We start from the raw sequence: 25699 nt of genomic DNA on the forward strand, positions 1-25699 counted from the left end.
TGTCCTTTCGTGTTTAAGAAGGAACTGCAGATGCTGGAAAACCGAAGGTGGGCAAAAGTGCTGGAGAAACTCAACGGGTGCAGCAGCATCTATGGAGCGAAGGAAATAGGCAACGTTTCGGGCTGAAACCCTTCTTCTGACTGCAAGGTATGTCCTATCCTTTGCTACTTTGGTCTTCAATTCTTTGGGTATCGTCAGAGTTCTTTACAGTTCTGCACAACTTTATACTTCCTAGCACCATTCATTAAAATTCAGTATAAAGTGTTCAGTGAAAATACTTGTAGTTCAAATGAAAACTATGCTGTTTTATGCGAGATACCTTTCACCCAGTTAAGTGTACCACGTACCTTACTGTGTAGGAAAGAACTGCAGATACTGGTTTGAACCGAAGATAGACACAAAAACCTGGAGTAACTCAGAGAGGATTCAGTCTGAAGAAGGTCTTGACCCCAAAACGTCACCTATTCCTTTTCTCCAGAGATGCTGCCTGACCCGCTGAGTTACTCCAGCTTTTTGTGTCTATCTGCATAACTTACCGATCTCTTCATTCAGGCCACAATTGTGAAAGGTTTGAATTGATTATCACCCTTGTCAGTCTTTGACAGCAGCAGGAGCAACCCACAGTGTATAATCATGCTGGCCAGAGGCAAACTTTGAAGGGCAAGCAATAAAGTAATCATGGATACTGATCCCGAGTCCTCTGGCTTTTCATGTACACAGATTAATACTGCATCTATCCCTTGGATTAAACATCTTGATAGGATTATCCCTCAGCATTCAGCACTGAAGGGAATACAAATCAAATCTACATCACCAGCTGAGTAACTTTAAGGGCCTGTCCCACGAGCATGCGACAGCATGCAGCAAGCGCGACCTAACGTGGTCGCTTGAGCCGTACGGCCTCGCGAGGCCGGTCCCACTTCGATCGTCGGAGCCGTATGGAGTTGTGCGGAGCTGGTCCCGACATCGCGTGGGGCTCCGAAAAACTGACCGTGTTCAAAAATTCCGCGCGGCAATGGCCTGCCGGCCCGCAGCCGCATTGAGGCCGTACGCACCTCCTCGACGGGCATGCACAGCGTCTCGACGCCGTACGCAGCGTCTTGACGCCATACGTCACATGTGAACTTCCCGCGGACTTCGCTCGAAGTTCACGTCAACTCGTACGGGATCACTCGACCTCCGCGTGGCCCCCGCTTCCGGTTTGGTCGCGCTTGCCGCATGCAGTCGCATGCTCGTGGGACAGGCCCTTTACTCTTTTCAACCCATGGATCACTATGGTGGATCCGTGCTGTAACCTTCTCCAAGACCAATTTGTCCTGCCTGACATGCATTACCCAATTACCCAAAAGGGTTTGTAAACAATTGAAGCACAACTTATATCTATTCTATTCCAACCCCCTCGAAATCTAAAAGAGAAACACAAAGTGCTTGAGTAACTCAGCGGGTCAGGAAATATCTCTGGAGGTCAAGACCCTTCTGACTTGCTGAGTTACGCCAGCACCTAGTGTTTCTTGCTCAGGATTCCAGCATCTCCGTTTCTCGTGTCTCCCCTTGAAATAAAGTTCAGTCGGCCCTTCGAGGTCTATTAGTCATTTTCATTGCTTGCTACAAATGCACTCTAGATTTTCACGATTTGTGCAAAGTCGCAACAATTTCTGTTCCTCCACAATTCTAGTCCCCCAAAATAAAAAAAATGATACATATTCTGGTGTTATTTCCTGAATCCAATGTACATGATCTTAAAACATGCCCACATCAGCTGGGTGTGAATGAATGAATGAATGATTGAATGATTGAATGATTGAATGAATGAATGATGAATGATTGAATGAATGAATGAATGTATGCATGAATGAATGATTGAATGTATGAATGAATGAATGATTGAATGATGCATGAATGAATGATGAATGAATGAATGAATACTTCATTATCACATGTGACATGGCACAGTGAGAATCGTTATTTTGCATACCCAAGGTATGCAAAGAGTCACCACATAAAGGGCGCAACAAACTTACAAAGTATTCAATTTTAACACAAAGTATTACATTTACATGTGGCTTTCAACAATCAACAATCTGCAATCTCAGTGGATTGTGTGGCACCTATGGGAAGGAAAATAATAGTCGACGCCAACAACTCCTCCCTCCCCGCCCCCACAACAGATGCTGCTCCAGATTCCAGCATCTACTGCTTCTTGTGTCTCTCGTGTATTTATATGCTGCCTTTCAGGAAACTCTAGATGACATTAGAGCCAAAGCAGCAATAGCAATACATGAAGGACTGCTGTGTGTCTGACTTTTCATCTGACTGCTGTGTGGCTGCAAACTATTGCACAGACAGAGCATTCAAGTTGAAAGATCTAAATAATCACAGACGTTTTAAATGTCCAGCAGTCAAAGATAATGAATAATACAGGGAAAGCGTGAATTTATAAAACGCATAGAATGGGATCTCTGCTAATGTATAAAAGCACGAGGGGAATAGTTAGTGTGTAGTAAGGAACTGCATGGGGTGAATGCTGAATACATGGGGTGAATGCGCAGTGTCTTACTCCCAGGATACAGGAATTAGAAAGCAGAGGATATATTATTACGGTGAGAGGAGAAAGATATAAATGGACCCCAAGGGGAAACTTTTTCACTTAAGAGGGTGGTGGGTATATGGAATGAGGTGGCAGAGGAGGTAGTTGAGGCAGGTACTATAACAGCATTTAAAAGACACTTGAACAGATACATGGATAGGAAAGGTTTAGAGGGATAAGGGCCAAATCCAAGCAAATGGGGCAAGCTTAGATTGGCTCAGCATGGACGAGTCGTGCCAAAGAGCTGGTTTTCGTGCTGTATGACTCAGTGTCTCATATAATGCTGATAAAGGTGGATGCTGCTTCAGCAAATTCCTTCAAACAAAACTTGGACTTGTTTATGCCTGGGGCAGTGATCACAATGGATTGAAGGATGTAGATTCTGAAATAATTAGTAAGGCCAGAATGATCTAGTTTCAGTCACCTCAGGATGAAAAGGTTACACAAAAAAGCTGAGGAGAAACTCAGCGGGTGCAGCAGCATCTATGGAGCGAAGGAAATAGGCAACGTTTCGGCCCGAAACGTTGCCTATTTCCTTCGCTCCATAGATGCTGCTGCACCCGCTGAGTTTCTCCAGCTTTTTTGTGTAACCTTCGATTCTCCAGCATGCCACAGGGCTGCAGTTCCCTCTTAAACTCAGGATGAAAAGGATTGCTCTGAGGAATTTCTCCCTCTCTGCCTTTAAATTGCCCCAAACTTTTAAATTACATTCTATCATTCTATCTACTCGGAGATCAAATGGTTTGGGGTAATTAGGTGGTGAAATGTGGTGATAATTATAAATCATGATTTATCACTATTGTATAGATCAGCTTGGATAAGATAGAGGATCTAACACTGTGCGTCACTGTTTGTCTAAGGGAGGGCAGAAGGGGGAGGGGAAGTGTGGCTATCTAGACAACCAAATGGCTGCTTCTAAACCAGTTTTAACAGTAAGTCACCTTCAGCCTGGTATCAAGGTCATCTAAACAATTTTGCATGAATTTCCTACGATTCGCACAATCATACATTACATTCATTGTGCACAATACTTTTATTAGTGGCTTACCCAAGAAATCTTATAATTTTGTATTTTGTGAGCTCTTCAGCCAGCACTTTAACTCCATCGTCCGTGACTTGGTTTACACTCAACCTGCATTGAACAACAAAAGATATATTAGACAGACGACAAATGCATATCACACCCAAAGTGCCATTTATCAATACCTAATCAATCTCCTGTGTCCTTCCACGAGGTTTTGAAGTGGGTTAGGAGAACAAGGGCATAACTGAACCAAAGCAAAAGCAGATGTAATGGAGTTGTACAGTATGGAAACAGGCTCTTCAGCCCAACTCGTACATGCCAATGAAGATGCCCCATCTAAGATAGTCCCATTTGCCCGCATTTAGCCCATATACCTCTGAAACTTACCTATCCATGTACATGTCCTAATGTCTCTTGAATGCTGGTTTATCTTGCCTCAACAACCTCTTCTGGCAGGGAACTGCAGATGGTGGAAGATTGAAGGTACACAAAATTGCTGGAGAAACTCAGCGGGTTCAGCAGCATCTATGGAGCGAAGGAAATAGGCGACGTTTCGGGCCGAAACCCTTCTTCACCCGTTCGGCCCGAAACGTCGCCTATTTCCTTCGCTCCATAGATGCTGCTGCACCTGTTGAGTTTCTCCAGCAATTTTGTGTACCACCAACCTCTCCTGGCAGCTCGTTCCATGTACCGCCTATCACGAGTGAAAAAGTTCCTAGTAAATGTCATGGTACACCAGTCATTGAAGGTAGGCATGCAGGTGCAGCAGGCAGTAAAGAAAGCGAATGGTATGTTAGCTTTCATTGCAAAAGGATTTGAGTATAGGAGCAGAGAGGTTCTACTGCAGTTGTACAGGGTCTTGGTGAGACCACACCTGGAGTATTGCGTACAGTTTTGGTCTCCAAATCTGAGGAAGGACATTATTGCCATAGAGGGAGTGCAGAGACGGTTCACCAGACTGATTCCTGGGATGTCAGGACTGTCTTATGAAGAAAGACTGGATAGACTTGGTTTATACTCTCTAGAATTTAGAAGATTGAGAGGGGATCTTATAGAAACTTACAAAATTCTTAAGGGGGTTGGACAGGCTAGATGCAGGAAGATTGTTCCCGATGTTAGGGAAGTCCAGGACAAGGGGTCACAGCTTAAGGATAAAGGAGAAATCCTTTAAAAACCGAGATGAGAAGAACTTTTTTCACGCAGAGAGTGGTGAATCTCTGGAACTCTCTGCCACAGAGGGTAGTTGAGGCCAGTTCATTGGCTATATTTAAGAGGGAGTTAGATGTGGCCCTTGTGGCTAAGGGGATCAGGGGGTATGGAGAGAAGGCAGGTACGGGATACTGAGTTGGATGATCAGCCATGATCATATTGAATGGCGGTGCAGGCTCGAAGGGCCGAATGGCCTACTCCTGCACCTAATTTCTATGTTTCTATGTTTCTAAATCTCCCTCTTCTGACTTTAAACCTATGTCCTCTGGTTGTTGATGCTTCTACCCTTGATAAAACACTCTCTGCATTCATCGTATCTATTCTCCTCATGATTTTATACACCTCTAAAACATCACCCACCCCTCAGTCTCCTGCACTCTTAGGAATAAATTCCTAGCCTGCCCAACTTTTCTCTACAGCTCAGGTTCTCAAATGCTGGCAACATCCTAGTAAATGTTCTCTGCACTCTTTCCAGCTTAAAATAAGTCTACATAATATGGTGAACATTAACAATTGTTTATTTCAGGTTGAAATGCATTCCGTTAGCTTACTTATACTAGTAAAATGTTTAAGTTAAAAACTGCAGATGCTGGAAAAATCGAAGGTAGACAAAAATGCTGGAGAAATTCAGCGGGCGAGGCAGCATCTATGGAGCGAAGGAATAGGTGACATTTCAAGTCGAGACCCTTCTTCAGACCCTTCCTCAGGGTCTCGACCCGAAACGTCACTCATTCCTTCGCTCCATAGATGCTGCTTCACTCGCTGAGTTCTTCCAGCATTTTTGTCTACCTTATACTAGTTGAATAGTATCAAGGATTTACTCCCATTTGGAAGAGAATGGTCTTAATATGGATAGGCAGCACAGATTTGTATGTGGCAGATCATGTCTCACCAAGAATTGAGATATGAGGAGGTTTAGTTTAGTTTAGTTTAGTTAATGCCCCTGTCCCATTTAGGAAACCTGAACGGAAACCTGAACGGAAACCTCTGGAGACTTTGTGCCCCACCCAAGGTTTCCGTGCGATTCCCGGAGGTTTTTGTCAGTCTCCCTACCTGCTTCCACCACCTGCAACCTCTGGCAACCACCTGCAACCTCCGGGAACCGCACGGAAACCTTGGGTGGGGCACATAGTCTCCAGAGGTTTCCGTTCAGGTTTCCTAAGTGGGACAGGGGCATTAGAGATACAGTGCGGAAACAGACCCTTTGGCCCGCAAAGTCTGTACTGACCAGTGTTCCCAGCACACTAACGCTATCCAACACACACTAGGGACAATTTACAATTATACCAATTTAATTAATCTACAAATCTGTACATCTTTGGAGTGTGGAAGGAAACCGAAAATCTCATAGAAAACCCACGCAGGTCATGGGGAGAATGTACAAACTTTCGAAAAGCACCCATAGTCAGGATCGAATCTGGGTCTCTGGCGCTGTAAGGTAGTAGCTCTAGCACTATGCCACCAGTGACAAAAGAGACTGATGAAGGTAGGGTGGTGGATGCTGTATGTATGGATTTTAGTAAAGCTTTCGATAAGGTCCCTCATAGTAATCAGAATATCTTTCTTCCACTGCAACCCTCTGTCTACTGTGAAGAAGCCACACAACAAAGTTATCATGGATTCCATACATCTGAATCTTCTGGACAAGCCGTATATTAAACCTTGCAGGTAACATCCACCACCCGCCCTACCATCATCAATCTCCTTTGTCACCTCACATAGAAACATAGAAAATAGGTGCAGGAGTAGGCCATTCGGCCCTTCGAGCCTGCACCGCCATTCAATATGATCATGGCTGATCATCTAACTCAGTATCCCGTACCTGCCTTCTCTCCATACCCCCTGATCCCTTTAGCCACAAGGGCCACATCTAACTCCCTCATAAATATAGCCAATGAACTGGCCTCAACTACCTTCTGTGGCAGAGAGTTCCAGAGATTCACCACTATCTGTGTGAAAAATGTTTTTCTCATCTCAGTCCTAAAATATTTCCCCTTTTATCCTTAAACTGTGACCCCTTGTTCTGGACTTCCCCAACATCGGGAACAATCTTCCTGCATTGAATTTCTTTATTGTCATTCAGACCTTTCAGTCTGAATGAAATTTAGTGCCTGCAGTCATACATACAATCATACAATAATAGACAACAGAACAGACAGTAAACACAAATTAACATCCACCACAGTGAGTCCACCAAGCACCTCCTCACTGTGATGGAGGCAAAAATCTTAGGGTTACTGTCTCTTCCCTCCTCTTCTCCCTCTGCGCTGAGGCGATACCCCACCGGGCGATGGTAAATCAGTCCCGCGGCTCACCGAGCTCCGCGAACGGGCCGGTTCAAACACCGCGGCCCGGGGTGGTCGAAGCTGCCGCCCTCCAGTCCAGCGGACGCAGCTGTTGACGAGGTCGCCCACTGGCCCGCGGCCGAACCCCAGACTCAGGCCACCGTTGCCAGAACGGCGTCTCAGCCACCGGAGCACCGCTCCAGCCCCGAGCCGGGTCGCCCTCACGTGAGCGTCTCAGCCCCGCGCCAGGCCGCCCTCACGGGAGCGCCGTTACCCTCGAGCTGGGCCGCCCCAACGGGAGCGCCGTTCCACCCTCGAGTTGTATCTAGCTTGTCCAACCCCATAAGAATTTTGTAAGTTGCTATAAGATCCCCCCTCAATCTTCTAAATTCTAGCGAGTACAAGCCGAGTCTATCCAATCTTTCTTCATATGAAAGTCCTGGCATCCCAGGAATCAGTCTGGTGAACCTTCTCTGTACTCCCTCTATGGCAACAATGTCCTTCCTCGGATTAGGAGACCAAAACTGTACGCAATACTCCAGGTGTGGTTTCACCAAGACCCAGTACAACTGCAGTAGAACCTCCCTGCTCCTATACTCACTATAATCACATGAAGCACTGCATTGGAACTGAAGTGTTTTGGAACATCCCAAGGTCTTTGAATGGCTCTAATTTCTATCTTAATCCCACAACAAATACTTTATAAGAGGGAGATACAACCTATTCATGAAAAATTGATGGAATAAATGAAAACGTACCTGACCACTGTGAGATTATGGAAGCAAGGAATTAGTTCTTTCACTCCATAGTCGTTGATATTATTGTTGTCCATTTCAAGAGCAATCGACGTTTTACGATGGCGCAGGATGTTTGCAATCGCACTGCAGTCAGCAGAGAAGGCGTTGCAGAACGTGAGTTTGATATAATCAGCGCAAATCCCTCTTGCTGCGAGATTGGCCACCGCTTCGCTCTGCGTTTCAAAAATGTAGCGCGCCAGCCATATAAACTGGGGCAAAACTTGCACTCTGCAAAAGCCTTGGTACGGCGATGAAGGGAGATTTTTTAAGTGTGTCTTTACGCGATCGGCAAGGTAGGTCTTAAGTGCCGAGCGCTTCCTTTGGACACCGCCCGTGGAGGACAAATGTTTGAACAAGTCCCTTTTAGCTTTGGACAAGAGGCCACAAAGGAAAAGAGTGGTGAACTGCAGGTGCTCATTTGTTTCAAATGTTTCCTTTCTGTGATTCATATTATACCCTACGCAACGTAACAAAAGAGAATCGACTTTCATGTGACGGTCACATTTGGCAAAAAACTTAATGGCTTCTCTGGCACTGATATCCTCGTCTACAACCAAGACAAAAGCGGTGAAAAATGACTGTAGGGTTAAATGAAGAAACTCGTATGTGGACTGGTTCCCACATCCGTCGTAATGGCACGCAGTTTTGATGAAACCCAATTTCAAATCTTCTTCAGAGATGTTGGCCTCGGTCATTTGTTCCTGACTGAAGATGAAGTTGTTGTTTTCAATTCCTCTCCTTGCTAATTTCCCCAAACGCATCAGCACACATTTCTTTGCTTTGAAAGTCTCCTTTTGACTGTTGCTTTGCTTGTTTAGTCCCCGCTTGATAGAATGATTCAAGAATACCTCCAACATCAACAGGTAAATGTCGGTTAACGTGATGTGATCCAAGAGCCGCTGGGGGCTGCTTGTGGACTGGAAATGTTCGTAGCATTTAACTATAATCCAACAAAACAAAGGCACTGAACACAGACTGCACAGGTGAGGGTTGGCCTCCAGCTGGGTCACAACTAGACTTTGATCGGCCTTGTTTTTGAAACATTTCTTCAAATAACCCCGCAAATGTTCCTTGGAAAAGCCCTTCAGTGCCACTCTCTTTCTCACCATCCTCAAAGGCAAGTCTGTGCCTGTCCTCGCTGTCAACAATTTCATGGAGCCCTTCAACAGTTTTCCGCGGAGAAGGTTCAACAACAGGGCCACAGGGTGTGTGGGCTCGAAGGGCGATGAGATATCAGGAATATCGTTAAGGTCGTCATCCACGTGAAGTTCATCGAATCCGTCCAGTGTGAAGAGAACGGTGGCCGGATGCTGTCGGATGTAACTGAATATCTCATCGGCGTCTTTATCAGGGTAACAGTTGTACTTGAACAGAAGATCTCGCAGAGAGATTTTATCCTCCTCCTTGAAGCTGTTGAACATTCTGCATCTAAACTTGAAGAAGAACTTGATATCGGCACGGAGCTCTCCCTTTGACCACAGGTTCTGAACTCTCTGGAGGAGAATGGTCTTTCCCACTCCAGCGTCACCTGTTACAAACACGGTTTTGGCATCTTCATTAATGATTTCAGCGTCACTGAACAGATCCTCCAAGTCGGTGATGGTCCCTTTAATTTCATTGACTGCGTTGATTACCTCCATAACAGTATCAGTGTATGTATCATCCAATAAGATATCTTCCTTCCTGACATATGAGGTGACAAACCTTGTGTCTTGCCGTAGATCCTGTCTGATTTTCTGAATGTACTGCAAGACTGGAAAGAAAAATGCATAGTTAATATAACAGATTTTAAATCCACCATTGGATCATGAGATATAAATGTCAAAAGTGGTCTAAGTGCAGAGAATATTTCAATTTGTGGGGAAGAACAAAGATGGAGATCATTGATACAAGAATTTGTTTTTTTTTGATACAGCGCGGAAACCATGCCCTTGGGCCCACCAAGTCCACGCCGACCTGCTATCCCCGCACATAAGTTCATAAGTTCATTTATTGTCACATACACCAATTGGTGTAGTGCTATTCACTGGCCAAATCAGTCATACAATTTAAAAAATCAACAGACTCAAAAAAACACATTTTGACATAAACATCCATCACAGTGACTCCTACACATTCCTCACTGTGATGGAAGACGGAATTAAAGTTCCAAGTCCTTCCCTTTTTGTTCTTCCTTGGTCGGGGGCCTCGAACCCCCCGTTGACAGGACGTTCAGGACGAGGCGGCGTTCAGGCCCTCCGCGTCGAGGCGTTCAGCCCCTGTATCAGGGGGATGTCGGCTCCCCCGCGCCGGGCGATCGAAACCTCACGTCGGGTCTGGTCGAGCCTTCCGCAGCGCTATTGACACTATTCCACACACTAGGAACAATTTTACATTTATACCAAGCCAATGAACCTACAAACCTGTATGTCTTTGGAGTGTGGGAGGAAACCGAAGATCTCTGAGCTAACCCACGCAGGTCACGGGGAGAACGTGCAAATTCCGTACAGGCAAGAAGGTTACTGATGAATGTTACCCATTGGAAGAAGTAATGAATATCAATGTGGAGTCAACAAAATTAATATCATACTTGTATAACAGTATTTTAAATATAGAATCGCCATCAACAGAGGCAATTCGAGAAGACTGGGAAAAATAATTAATCATAAAAATCTCAAAAGAAACATGGGAAAGATATTTGATACATATACATAAATGTTCGACCAATGCTAGACACAACTTAATTCAATTTAAAATATTACATAGATTATATTATTCTAAAATTAAGTTGAATACATTTTATCCAAATATTTCTCCCATTTGTGATAAATGTCTTTCTCAAAATGCCAATATTACACACTCATCTTGTACAAAACTTTATAAATTTTGGTGTGATATATTTGATATATTCTCAAAGCTATTTAAGACAAAAATGGAACCTAACACTGAAATGATTATATTTGGAGTAAGTCGAGATGGGAACAAATTAAATACACACCAAAACTCATTTTTCAATTATGGGTTTATAATAGCAAAAAAAATTATACTTATATAACATATAACCATATAACAATTACAGCACGGAAACAGGCCATCTCCGCCCTACAAATCCGTGCCGAACAACTTGTTTTCCCTTAGTCCCACCTGCCTGCACTCATACCATAACCCTCCATTCCCTTCTCATCCATGTGCCTATCCAATTTATTTTTAAATGATACCAACGAACCTGCCTCCACCACTTCCACTGGAAGCTCATTCCACACCGCTACCACTCTCTGAGTAAAGAAGTTCCCCCTCATGTTACCCCTAAACGTCTGCCCCTTAATTCTCAAACATGTACTCTTGTTTGAATCTTCCCTATTCTCAAAGGGAAAAGCTTGTCCACATCAACTCTGTCTATCCCTGTCTATCCACATCAACTCTGTCTATCATTTTAAAGACCTCTATCAAGTCCCCCCTTAACCTTCTGCGCTCCAGAGAATAAAGGCCTAACTTATTCAACCTTTCTCTGTAACTTAGTTGTTGAAACCCAGGCAACTTTCTAATAAATCTCCTCTGTACTCTCTCCATTTTGTTGACATCCTTCCTATAATTGGGCGACCAAAATTGTACACCATACTCCAGATTTGGTCTCACACTTAAATTTTGGAAAAATGCTAATATACCAACATTTAAAATGTGGATCAGTAATATGCTGGACACAGCACATTTGGTAGAAATGAGACTCCTCCTAATAGACAAACAAGACCTATTCTTAAGGAGTTGGTCCCCATTTATTGATTTCTTGGATTCATGTGGTGACATAGTATCATGAAAACGAACAGTTTCAGGTATGGGTGAAAGATGATTTAGAATATTAAAAAAAAATAATAATAATCTCACTGTGGCGATTGAACAACCTCTCTCCTGCTCTCCTTCTTCACTTATTCCTTCTCTTTCACTTTTTCTTTATTGGTTTTTCACCCACGCTCACTAATCTATTCTTCACTTTTCACAACCTCTTTTTCTTCTCTCCTTTCTCACTTCTCTCTTTAAAAAAAAAGGGAAGTTGTACAGAGAATGTAATATGTTAACATCGTTTTTGTACCAATGCATTGTACTCACCTCTAATAAATAAAATATATATATTTTTTTAATATTACTGAGGGAGCTGGGAATGGTGAAACTCAACTATATGTTGAGGTTGGAGTGAAGAACACTCTTGCACTAGTGAAGGATATATCTGTGAAGATTAAAAGAAGGGATGCAAATGGCTTATGTGGAAATGAATAGCAGTACAACATGATGGATTGAATAGTTTGCTTGTAACACAGACATGACCATCCTGGATATCTGATAGTGAGGTGCAGTCCCTACAACCAGCCGATGGAATTCACCTCAGCTGTGCTGCCAGCAGTCTACATCCCTACCCATGTGGACGTCAAACTTGCTCTGAATGAACTGTACCCCACTATCAATAGCCCTAAGACTAAACACCTTGAAGCCTTGCTCGTTGTAGGCGAAGACTTCAAACAAGCCGACCTCAGAGGTGCACTGTCAAAGTACTATCAGCGTGTCCCTTGTCGCACCAGGGGCACCTGTGACCACTACTACAGATCATTACAGACCATTAGTTGCCATAGGGTGCCACGGTGACGCAACAGTAGAACTGCCGCCTTACAGTGCCACAGACCCGGGTTCAATCCTGACCTCGGGTGCTGTCTGTACGGAGTTTGTACCTTCTCCCTGTGACCATGTGGGTTTTATCTGGGTGCTCCAGTTTCCTCCCACACTCCAAAGACGTGCAGGTTTGTAGGCTAATTGGCTTGGTGTAAGTGTAAATTATCCCTCATGTGTGTAGGTATAATGCTGGTGCACAGGGGGTCACTGGTCAGCGTGGACTTAGTGGGCCAAAGGGCATGTTTCTGCACTCTATCTCTAAATGAAACTAAACTATTGTAGTTCACCAAGCCTATCACTCTGTTCCTCAGCCACATTTCGGAAAATCTGTTCCTACTCCCTGCCTACAAACAAAACCTGAAGGAGGAGAATCCGGTACAGAGACTTGATCAATGCTGGTCAGTGGACACAGATGACATCCTATGTGATCGATTTGAGACAGTGGACTGGGTTTCAGCAACTAAGTTACAGAGAAAGGTTGAACAAGTTAGGGCTTTATTCTTTGGAGCGCAGAAGGTTAAGGGGGGACTTGATAGAGGTCTTTAAAATGATGAGAGGGATAGACAGAGTTGATGTGGATAAGCTTTTCCCACTGAGAGTAGGGAAGATTCAAACAAGAGGACATGACTTGAGAATTAAGGGACTGAAGTTTAGGGGTAACATGAGGGGGAACTTCTTTACTCAGAGAGTGGTGGCTGTGTGGAATGAGCTTCCAGTGGAAGTGGTGGAGGCAGGTTCGATTTTATCATTTAAAAATAAATTGGATAGGTATATGGACGGGAAAGGAATGGAGGGTTATGGTCTGAGCGCAGGTATATGGGACTAGGGGAGAATAATTGTTCGGCACGGACTAGAAGGGCCGAGATGGCCTGTTTCCGTGCTGTAATTGTTATATGGTTATATTATATTATATGGACTGGTCCGTCCAGTGCGAGAATCTAGGACTAGAGGTCATAGCCTCAGAATTAAGAAAGAGATGAGGAGGAATTCCTTTACAGGGTGGTGAATCTGCGGAAATCTTTGCCACAGAAGGCTGTGGAAGGAATGGTTATTTTTAAGGCAGAAATAGATAGATTTGTGATATTACGGGTGTCAAGGGCTATGAGGAGAAGGCAGGAGAATAGAGTTAGGAGGGAGAGATAGATCAGCCATGATTGAATGGCGGAGTAGACTTGATGGGCCGAATGGCCTAATTCTTGCTACTATCACTTATGACTTTATGATCCATAGAAAATAGGTGCAGGAGGAGGCCATTCAGCCCTTCGAGCCAGCACCGCCATTAATTATGATCATGGCTGATCGTCCCCTATCAATAACCCGTGCCTGCCTTCTCCCCATATCCCTTGATTCCACTAGCCCCTAGAGCTCTATCTAACTCTCTCTTAAATCCATCCAGTGACTTGGCCTCCACTGCCCTCTGTGGCAGGGAATTCCATAAATTCACAACTCTCTGGGTGAAAAAAGTTTTTCTCACCTCAGTCTTAAATGGCCTCCCCTTTATTCTAACAATCCTCAGGGATTCTGCAGTCAACTTGAGTGAGTGACTGACTTCATCCCTTATCCTATAGCTATACACTGTGGATGCGCCAATTGTAATCATTTAGAGTCTTTCCGCCGACACCAAGGGCTCATCACACGTCAATGTTATGACGAAGATTGGTTGTCAGGAAGATATTTTTCTCTTTGCCCTACCTGTTGTACTTGATTGTACTCATATATAATATAATTTGACAGGCTAGCAAGCAAACAAATCTTTTCACTGCACATACATGTGACAATAAAAAAACAATAATAACAATACCTGTTTACAACATAACATAGACATGTGGTGTACAATGGAAAAGCATAAATGTAATGCCCCTGTCCCACTTAGGAAACCTGAAAGGTTTCCGTGCGGTTCCCGGAGGTTTTTGTCAGTCTCCCTACCTGCTTCCACTACCTGCAACCTCCGGCAACCACCTGCAACCTCCGGGAACCGCACGGAAACCTTGGGAGGGGCGCAAAGTCTCCAGAGGTTTCCGTTCAGGTTTCCTAAGTGGGACAGGGGCATAACAGTACACTATTTTTTTAAATTTATCAGATATGCAATGAAAAACTCTTACCATTGTCCGTAATAATGACTGATTTTGCCTGTATGTGTTCTGACGGCTGATACTGTATTTCCTTTAGCCATGGGGCTAGGTCTGGGTAAATCTCATTGGCTTGGTATAAAATGTGTAAGAAATATTCTGCCGTTTCTTCTCCCTTGCTCTGAACTAGATCCAATATTTGTCGAACCTATAAATAAACAAAGTGCAGGTTACAGTTTGTGAAGGAACGAACTGCAGATGCTGGTTCTTATAGAAACTTACAAAATTCTTAAGGGGTTGGACAGGCTAGATGCAGGAAGATTGCTCCCGATGTTGGGGAAGTCCAGGACAAGGGGTCACAGCTTAAGGATAAGGGGGAAATCCTTTAAAACCGCGATGAGAGGAACTTTTTTCACGCAGAGAGTGGTGAATCTCTGGAACTCTCTGCCGCAGAGGGTGGTCGAGGCCAGTTCATTGGCTATATTTAAGAGGGAGTTAGATGTGGCCCTTGTGGCTAAGGGGATCAGGGGGTATGGAGAGAAGGCAGGTACGGGATACTGAGTTGGATGATCAGCCATGATCATATTGAATGGCGGTGCAGGCTCAAAGGGCCGAATGGCCTACTCCTGCACCTAATTTCTATGTTTCTATGTTTCTAAACCAAAGATGGACACAAAAAACCAGAGTAATTCAGCGGTCAGACAGCATCTCTGAAGAGAAGGAATGGGTGACGGTTCAGGTCGAGACCCTTCTTTGGATGACAGTTTGCCAGGAATCCAACTCCTATATGGTGAAAATGGACAGAATCCAAACTAATCCTAAAAAATGCACTGTCAGTACAACCCACCCTGAATTAGGCATCTTGGGTGGTCTGGGAAATGGAAAATGTCACACTAATCACAGGAGGTGTGTTCTTCTCAAGTTGGGGGAATGAAAACCAAAGCTGGGTGTTGGATTTTAGTTGGAGTTGTATTCTATCTAATTCGACCCAACATGGACCATAATTTAGTGCCTTATTCAATGGTAGCTTTACCCGGGAGATATCTGTGAGCTGTACTTTAAAAGGAAAGAAACATTGGTCATTCCCATTTACAATTGAGACGAGGTAGATTTCTTTTCTCGGTGTATTGCAAGTCTTTGGAATTGTCCAACTCAGAGCTGTGGAGGCTGATTACTGAATAAACTAAAGCTGAAGAAAGACCAATATTTGATCTGCATGGTAGAGATGGGCTATCAGGAAAAGGCAGGAATGTGGAGACAAGATCCAAAGCAGAATAGCAATAGAAACATAGAAACATAGAAACATAGAAATTAGGTGCAGGAGTAGGCCATTCGGCCCTTCGAGCCTGCACCGCCATTCAATATAATCATGGCTGATCATCCAACTCAGTATCCCGTACCTGCCTTCTCTCCATACCCTCTGATCCCCTTAGCCACAAGGGCCACATCTAACTCCCTCTTAAATATAGCCAATGAACGTGGCCTCAACTACCCTCTGTGGCAGAGAGTTCCAGAGATTCACCACTCTCTGTGTGAAAAAAACCTTCTGCTCATCTCGGTTTTTTAAAGGATTTTCCCCTTTATCCTTAAGCTGTGACCCCTTGTCCTGGACTTCCCTAACATCGGGAACAATCTTCCTGCATCTAGCCTGTCCAACCCCTTAAGAATTTTGTAAGTTTCTATAAGATCCCCTCTCAATCTCCTAAATTCTAGAGAGTATAAACCAAGTCTATCCAGTCTTTCTTCATAAGACAGTCCTGACATCCCAGGAATCAGTCTGGTGAACCGTCTCTGCACTCCCTCTATGGCAATAATGTCCTTCCTTCTCTCAGATTTGGAGACCAAAAACTGTACGCAATACTCCAGGTGTGGTCTCACCAAGACCCTGTACAACTGCAGTAGAACCTCCCTGCTCCTATACTCAAATCCTTTTGCAATGAAAGCTAACATACTATTTGCTTTCTTTACTGCCTGCTGCACCTGCATGCCTACCTTCAATGACTGGTGTACCATGACACCCAGGTCTCGCTGCATCTCCCCCTTTCCCAATCGGCCACCATTTAGATAACAATGGTTTTCATTTCAATGCCAAAGCAAAATCAAAGGGCCACATAATTTACCCCTGTTCCAATTTCTTATCGAGATCCTTTTTTGACCCGAAATCACCCAATCCCTGAATCTGGAGGTGTGCTTTTTCATTTTTTTATACCTTTTGCCCGAATAGAGAAGGGAGAAGAGGGAGTGGCCCAGGGTGCGATGTCTGTGATTATGCTGCTGGCCTTGCCGAGCCTCTCAAAACTCCGCATGGCTTTCACACAACTCATCTCAGGACTGCCAGACCCCAGTTCTTTCTTAGAGGTTTGTAAATGACAGGGGAATCCCAATGTGAAGCAATGCCCCCTGATAATACATGCTGACACAACTCTTCCAAAGACACGAGTGATGAAAAGAAATCCATTCACATGAAACAAGTTTCTAATCCACAGAGCAATGCCAAGGGGCGATTGAATCTTTACCTTGGCTGCTTGTGTTGGCTGCTGCTGTGACAGCTCGGCTTCCTCGAGTGAAATGTACTTGTGTTTCAGCAGGTTGTTCAGCACGCACTCTGTGTTTGTGATACGTCCCACCAAGACTTCACGGTGAAACTTCAACACCTTTGTAAATGAGTGAGCGGAAATGCATGGCATTTGCTGCTTGGACCCAAGTTGGCATTCTCCATCCATATTTGCATCCTGGGCACTGGAATCATACGCTTCTACCATCTTCCTCTGCCATGCTCTTCACTGAAATCCACGGGTTCCTTAACGGATTCCAGATCGCACATCTACGTAAAACATAATATATCAAAGTGTTAATGTCAAGCGACTAATACTGTTTACAACTACCAATTCTATAATTGATGACAATAGAAGTTCAAATCTGAGGAAGGACATTATTGCCATAGAGGGAGTGCAGAGAAGGTTCACCAGACTGATTCCTGGGATGTCAGGACTGTCTTATGAAGAAAGACTGGATAGACTTGGTTTATACTCTCTAGAATTTAGGAGATTGAGAGGGGATCTTATAGAAACTTACAAAATTCTTAAGGGGTTGGACAGGCTAGATGCAGGAAGATTGCTCCCGATGTTGGGGAAGTCCAGACAAGGGGTCACAGCTTAAGGATAAGGGGGAAACCCTTTAAAACCGAGATGAGAAGAACTTTTTTCACAGAGAGAGTGGTGAATCTCTGGAACTTTTTGCCAGCGAGGGTAGTCAAAGCCAGTTCATCGGCTATATTTAAGAGGGAGTTAGATGTGGCCCTTGTGGCTAAGGGGATCAGAGGGTATGGAGAGAAGGCAGGTATGGGATACTGAGTTGGACGATCAGCCATGATCATATTGAATGACGGTGCAGGCTCGAAGGGCCGAATGGCCTACTCCTGCACCTAGTTTCTATGTTTCTATGTTTTTATGTCTAGACGTGTTTAATCTTCTGCATACAGCTCCCTACTCCTTCCCTCACACGGGCGTTGCCCGGTCTTAAATAACAATTCAGATACCGACCCGGTGACTTGCACCTCCCCCGCCAAGACGCCGCCCTCTAGAGTCGATGGTTCGTCGTGACCTTGGGTTGCTATCAGGTGCCACCACACTACACAGTTATGCATGATTACATAGAACTATGCAGCATAAGAACAGGCCCTTCGGCCCAGAATGTCTGCACCGAACATCATGCCTGCACTCAACATTATCTGCCTGCGTATAATCCGTATCCCTTCATTCCCTGCATATTCATGTGCTTATCTCTTATATGACACTATCCTATCTGCCTCCCCCACCACCCATGGCAATGTGTTCCAGCACCAGTCTGTGTAAAATAAACATATCCCGTACATCTCCTTTAAACTTTGCCTCTCTCACCTCATTTGATATTTCCATCCTGGGAAAAAGGTTCAGACTGTCCACCCTATCTATGCCTCTCATCATTTTATTTTGCTTCCATCATGCTAAGTGTCAAGCCATTAATTGGATACATTCGACCTCCCAAAGTGCAACACCTCACACTTGCTCCAATTAAAGTCCACCTTGCTTTTCCCCGCCCCTCTCCACAGCTGATCAAGACCTGCTGCATAATTTGACAGCCTTCCTCACAGTCCGCAACCCCAAGAATCACGGTGCAATCATTACGTCTACATTTTCGGCAAGTCATTTAGACGTGTCCTTAGAATTCTGCCAATTTCCTCAAGCCTTTCCATTGGGGACTGGGAAGCAAACAGATTCCTGGACTTAAAATACATTCAACTTCATGAAATTATATAATACTTTACCTCTGCCCAAACAAGGCCCCCTGCAGGAGTGCAATAGAGGTCATTTAATTTCACATAGTCAAGGGAAAAACATTTTTCACACAGAGAGTGGTGAATCTCTGGAAGTCTCATCCGCAGAAGGTAGTTGAGGCCAGTTCATTGGCTATATTTAAGAGGGAGTTAGATGTGGCCCTTGTGGCTAAAGGAATCAGGGGGTATGGAGAGAAGGCAAGTACAGGATACTGAGTTGGATGATCAGCCATGATCATATTGAATGGCGGTGCAGGCTTGAAGGGCCGAATGGCCTACTCCTGCACCTAATTTCTACGTTTCTATGAAACTCAATACTCCCCAACTGGTCATCAATCGCCAACCCTTCACTCCCCTCCTCAATTGCGGTAGATTGCCAACAGTAGCAGTTAATGAAAACATGGAAGTGGGTTTGACAGCACAGGAAGCAAAGTGCGCTGGCAGAATTATCTCTCATTTACTTGCTGCACAAGCAGCTGTAGCTAAGGAATGATTACATTGAATAATCCACTTCCTTAGAGTACTGTCTGTGGCCGCAAGCAAACTGATCGTTTCAGGGAATATACGCCATCATATTTACATATTATACTGGAACGACATTTAAAATGACTTCAGCCCCCCTCCAGAACAAATACACAGCTCTTAATTGCCTTTCAAAAGGCTCACAAACAACGGAACTTCGGTATTGACCCATATCCTGTTTTGAACCGTTTACAATTCAAACCAGGGCAACCCCCAGGCTGGTGTCTTGAACCAACATTCGCTTTCTACAACTGTCACATTTCCAGCTTCTCTGATGAACTTCAACCTCTAGATATAAAAAGCTGACTCAGAAATGAAAGGTGTTCAAGAAGGAACTGCAGATGCTGGAAAATCGAAGGTAGACAAAAAAGCTGGAGAAACTCAGCGGGTGCAGCAGCATCTATGGAGCGAAGGAAATAGGCAACGTTTCAGGCCGAAACCCTTCAAATTCTTGGTTTGAAAATTTGGGTTAAGGAGCATTATGAAGGGCAAAAGAAAGGAGGGGGGATTTAAGGAGGTCATTGAAGAAGTTGGGGGCTTTGCTTTTAAAGTCATGGCCATCGGTGGGGGCACACACAAGTCCAGAAGATAAGGAGATAGGGGTATCTCAGAAAGCTTTAGAGTCCAAGGAGAACACAGTGAGAGATGCATCAGATCGTAGTGTGATTTGAGAATAAATGTGAGATGTTTTAAATCATGGAATTGATTCTCTGATTATGAAGGTACACAAAAATGCTGGAGAAACTCAGCGTGTGCAGCAGCATCTATGGAGCGAAGGAAATAGGCAACGTTTCGGGCCGAAACCCATTCAGCTTTTTTGTGTACCTTCAGAAATAAAAGGCATGGTTGGCTATTCAACATATACGGAGCCAGTGTTAGCAGAATAACTGCTAATCCCACCTTCCAGCAACAGATAAGTAACCCTGCATGTCTTCAAGTACCCATCCAAATACTGTTTCCAGCACCTGCTGTCTGAAGAAGGGTTTCGGCCCGAAACGTTGCCTATTTCCTTCGCTCCATAGATGCTGCTGCACCCGCTGAGTTTCTCCAGCTTTTTTGTGTACCTTTGATTCTCCAGCATCTGCAGTTCCTTCTTAAACAACCTGCCGTCTCTTGCTGTTGACATCTAAAAGGGTCTGCTTTCACCACAATGTCCATAGCTTTTCATCCTCTGGATGAAACTTTTTTCCTTATCATTCCACTATTCCTTTACATCGACAACTGCAGCAGTTCTGCCTCCAGTACAGAACTCATTGATCTAATTTACTTTGCCAACAACTTCCCACTGGTTTCTGCTCCCTCTGCAACTCCTTGGATCACTCATCCCTTCCAATGCAAATCACCCCCTCGTCAGGTACTTTCCCTGCAGCTGCAGCAGGTGTAACACCTCCTCCCTCACACCCATCCAGGGACCCAGCAACACTTCCAGGTGAGGCAGAGGATCCCGTGCACCTCCTCTTACCTGATCTACTGCATTTAACCATATAACCATATAACAATTACAGCACGGAAACAGGCCATCTCGGCCCTACAAGTCCGTGCCGAACACATTTTTTTTCCCCTTAGTCCCACCTGCTTGCACTCATACCATAACCCTCCATTCCCTTCTCATCCATATGCCTATCCAATTTATTTTTAAATTATACCAATGAACCTGCCTCCACCACTTCCACTGGAAGCTCATTCCACACTGCTACCACTCTCTGAGGAAAGAAGTTCCCCTTCATATTACCCCTAAACTTCTGTCCCTTAATCCTGAAGTCATGTCCTCTTGTTTGAATCTTCCCTATTCTCAAAGGGAAAAGCTTGTCCACATCAACTCTGTCTATCCCTCTCATCATTTTAAAGACCTCTATCAAGTTCCCCCCTTAACCTTCTGCGCTCCAGAGAATAAAGACCTAACTTATTCAACCTATCTCTGTAACTTAGTTGTTGAAACCCAGGCAACATTCTACTAAATCTCCTCTGTACTCTCTCTATTTTGTTGACATCCTTCCTATAATTGGGCAACCAAAATTGTACCCCATACTCCAGATTTGGTCTCACCAATGCCTTGTACAATTTTAACATCACATCCCAGCTTCTATACTCAAACATTTGGACCCCCTTTAGACCAGGCGATTGTTTCGCCAAATGCTGGCACTTGGATCTTCTGGTTGTGAACTCCCCTTCACACATTGGTCTTTCTGTCCTGGGCCTCTTCCGTTGCCAGAGTGAGGCCACATGCAAACTGGGGGAGGACAGTCCCTCATACTCCGCTTGGGTACTACGTACAACCCCAGAGTGTGACCATTACATTAATCAATTTTAGATGACCAACCAACCAACACCACACATTTCAATCAATCAACCTTTATTGTCACTTTGCAAGGCAACAGTTGTACAGTGCAAAATGAGAAGACGTTTCCCAGGGAATACCAGAGCATCGCACATAATACGTAAACATTTTACACATAAAAAAAACAATAAAAACAATCCAGCCCCTGATAATAATCCGACAATCTCCCGAGGGGCCGCTGCGTCTGCGCGCGCCGCCATCTTGGAGCGCCGCCATTTTCTCGACTATTTACTTATATGTCCATGATAAAGTCTCTGGAATTGGACTAAACCAATACATTTCTAATTCAAAAGTGCGAAGGTTGTCACCTGAGCCACGCCTAATGTTTTGATATAATAATGCTGACACAATAATGTCTGGAGAATCAGTTGTTCATTGTAGGCAAATTTCCACTGTGTAAGATAGCCTGGACAATCAATCAAGGTACATAATGCACCAGCATACTATCCTCTATCATGTTAACGAGTGCCTCAGGCCCTAATCCCTGGAGCGCATGTTCTACAGCATTCGCATAACTGAGCTTGCATCTAATAAAAACAAGATTATATGTGTGTAGGAAGGAACTGCAGATGCTGGTTTGCACAGAAGATAGACGCAAAATGCTGGAGTAACTCTGCGGGACAGGCACATCTCTGGAGAGAAAGAATGGGTGACATTTTGGGATGAGACCCTTCGTCAGACTGAGAGTCAGAGGAGAGGGAGCCTAGAGATATGAAAGGGTAAGGTGTGAAAATGACAGAGCAAGGCGGATGTTGAAGGAAACGTGGAATGGTTCATTGTTAGCTGAGAGGACGGCGACATAGAAACATAGAAACAGAAATTAGGTGCAGGAGTAGGCCATTCGGCCCTTCGAGCCTGCACCGCCATTCAATATGATCATGGCTGATCATCCAACTCAGTATCCCGTACCTGCCTTCTCTCCATACCCCCTGATCCCCTTAGGCACAAGGGCCACATCTAACTCCCTCTTAAATATAGCCAATGAACTGGCCTCAACTACCCTCTGTGGCAGAGAGTTCCAGAGATTCACCACTCTCTGTGTGAAAAAAGTTCTTCTCATCTCAGTTTTAAAGAATTTCCCCCTTATCCTTAAGCTGTGACCCCTTGTCCTGGACTTCCCCAACATTGGGAACAATCTTCCTGCATCTAGCCTGTCCAACCCCTTGTAATTTTGTAAGTTTCTATAAGACCCCCTCTCAATCGTCTAAATTCTAGAGAGTATAAACCAAGTCTATCCAGTCTTTCTTCATAAGACAGTCCTGACATCCCAGGAATCAGTCTGGTGAACCGTCTCTTCACTCCCTCTATGGCAATAATGTCCTTCCTTAGATTTGGAGACCAAAACTGTACGCAATACTCCAGGTGTGGTCTCACCAAGACCCGGTACAACTGCAGTAGAACCTCCCTGCTCCTATACTCAAATCCTTTTGCAATGAAAGCTAACATACCATTCGCTTTCTTTACTGCCTGCTGCACCTGCATGCCTACCTTCAATGACTGGTGTACCATGACACCCAGGTCTCGCTGCATCTCCCCCTTTTCCCAATCAGCCACCATTGACAATGACATGACAATGAGGCATACACTCAGTAACATTTAACAAGAACATAATCTCAAGCCAGTGTTGTATTTGATAGGGAGACTACAGCTCTAACCTTTCAATAGTGTACTCTGCTGGTTAATATTAAATGCTAAAGCACGCTAACTGTAAAACTGGCTTGTACTCTCTATATTTAGAACTCACACTAAACCAATATTAGATCCTGAATAAATGCTAAGAATATCCTATTACCTCATGTCACTGAAGAGCATGCACACATTTATTTCAGTATTGAAACCCACAAAGTAATCCTCTGCTATTTCCGTGGTGAAACTATTAGAAGTTATTAGAAATGCACCGATCTTGGCGTTCTGGTTTTTAGTTTAAAAGCTTATTTAAAGAATGAAGACACCCACAAACACACAGATACACACAGCCATCACTTTGATTGATGTCAACAGACCAAAACATGGACAAGTTGTGACTGGAGAAACAGTTGTTCCTACCACCAGATCTTTTCCACTCAGCTATATTCTGTTGTGGGCGACACAGTCTATGCAACTGTCCAGTGGTTTTCACAATAAATTACTTTTAACTATAGGTCTTTGATGATGCTCATACTATATTACTCATACTCATATTATTTGACTGGTTAGCCTGCAACAAAAGCTTTGCACTGTAGGGTTTTGGCCCGAAACGTTGCCTATCTCCTTTGCTCCATAGATGCTGCTGCACCCGCTGAGTTTCTCCAGCATTTTTGTGTACACAATACACAATACAATTTATTTGTCACTTGAACCTCATTAGAGGCTCAAATGAAATGTTGTTTCTGCAGTCATACACACAAGAAAAAAAGACCCAAGACACAACACAATTTACACAGACATCCATCACAGCGCATCTCCTCCTCGCTGTGATGGAAGGGAAAAAAAAACGTATCTCTCCCCTGCACTTCCCTCTCCCCTCCTGATGTCAGAGTCAAAGCCCCCAGCGGGCGATGGCAATTGTCCCGCGGCCATTAACGCCGCGCTGGGTGATGCAAGGCCGCGCTCCGGATCTTGTTGTTGGACCCCCCGGCGGGCGCTAACAAAGTCCCGCAGCCGTTGAAGCCGCGCGGGGCGGTGATGTAAGGCCCCGCTCCAGGTACTCCTCGACCCCGCTACTCGGGCGGGAGAAGTCGCCGTTGCGGAAGCCCCGAAAAGCGGTCTCCCAGCAGAGACCCGCGGGCTCCCGGTGTTCCCGTCTGCCAGACCTGCGGTTGGAGCCTCCGAATCTCCAGGGGTCGGGTCGCAGCAGCGCGCCACCACAGCTCCACCCGCTCCGGACTCGGCCAGCTCCACGATGGTGAATGTCCGCAGCTCGGCGACTGGAGCCCCAGGTCGCTCCTGCCGGATGCCGCTCCATGTTGCAGCCCCAACGACAACGGAGACCCGACAGGGAAAAGGTCGGGTTCTCCGTGCAGGGGAAAGATTTTAAAACACACACACACACACACACACATACCCCATCAAAAAAAAATAAAAACTACATTAAAACGGGACAATAAATAACAAAAAGACAGACGGACTGCAGAGGCCGCTGCGATGTGAGTCGCGCCGCCCACCGGTACCTGTACCTTTTCACTGTACCTCAGTACACGTGACAATGAATTAAACCAAAACTATTGGACGCACCTCTTCAAAGTACCGGGAGTGACGCCAGGCATGCTGCCAAGTAAACGCAAATGCGACTGTGCGAAGGATGCAAAGAGGTTTCAAGAGGATAGAGACAGGCTGATCATAATTACAATGTCAAAAATGTGAGATTATATTCTTCAATAGATTAAAAAAAACAAATGCAGATTACTTTTAAAACCATAGATGCTGCTGCACCCGCTGAGTTTCTCCAGCTTTTTCGTGTACTTTTAAAATCATTGGGTAGTGTTCATGTTTAAAGGGACTTGGGCATTCTATACACAAGTCAGTGAAAGTTTATGTGCAAGGAGGCAGTTAGGTATGTTGTTCTTTACTGAGTCGGACAGCATCTCCGGGGGGGAGTGATGGGGGGGGGGGGGGTGTTTCTAGCCTGGACCTTTCACACTAAACAGGGGTCCCGATCCAAAACGTCTCTCATCCTTATTCTCTGGGGGTGTTGCCGACCCACTGAGTTGCTCCAGCACCTTGTGTCTAATCTTACCCCAGTTCATTTCTCTTAGAGTTTGAGTAAAGGGTCCAGGCCAGGGGTAGGGGGGGGGAACAGAGCGGAGGTAAACCAGGGACCTGGCCCTTTAAAGAGCTCAATTTGGTATTTTTCTCTGGGGCCAAAGAAGCGCCAAGCCGGATGGGCCATGGACGGGGCAGAGCAGTCGGGCAGAGGAGGACTGTCAGGCTGAGGAA

General features: G+C 44.8%; 1 protein-coding gene across 3 annotated transcripts in view; it reads right to left on the reverse strand.

Moving 5' to 3' along the window:
* nod1 (nucleotide-binding oligomerization domain containing 1) overlaps positions 1-25699 on the reverse strand; it is an 83778-nt gene that overhangs the window by 39331 nt on the left and 18748 nt on the right. For 2 of the 3 annotated variants that reach the window (XM_055651124.1, XM_055651131.1), the window contains exons 2-5: positions 17126-17433; positions 14643-14817; positions 7864-9655; positions 3636-3719 (exon numbers count right to left, since the gene is read on the reverse strand). In XM_055651124.1, coding sequence (XP_055507099.1) covers positions 3636-3719; positions 7864-9655; positions 14643-14817; positions 17126-17371 — 2297 coding nt within the window. In that variant the 5' untranslated portion in view covers positions 17372-17433. Of the gene's footprint in view, positions 1-3631; positions 3720-7863; positions 9656-14642; positions 14818-17125; positions 17434-25699 lie in introns of those variants that run through there. The other variant, XM_055651140.1, reaches the window with a different exon arrangement.

Source organism: Leucoraja erinacea, chromosome 2 (genome assembly GCF_028641065.1).
Source record: "Leucoraja erinacea ecotype New England chromosome 2, Leri_hhj_1, whole genome shotgun sequence".
NCBI classification, from domain to species: domain Eukaryota; kingdom Metazoa; phylum Chordata; class Chondrichthyes; order Rajiformes; family Rajidae; genus Leucoraja; species Leucoraja erinaceus.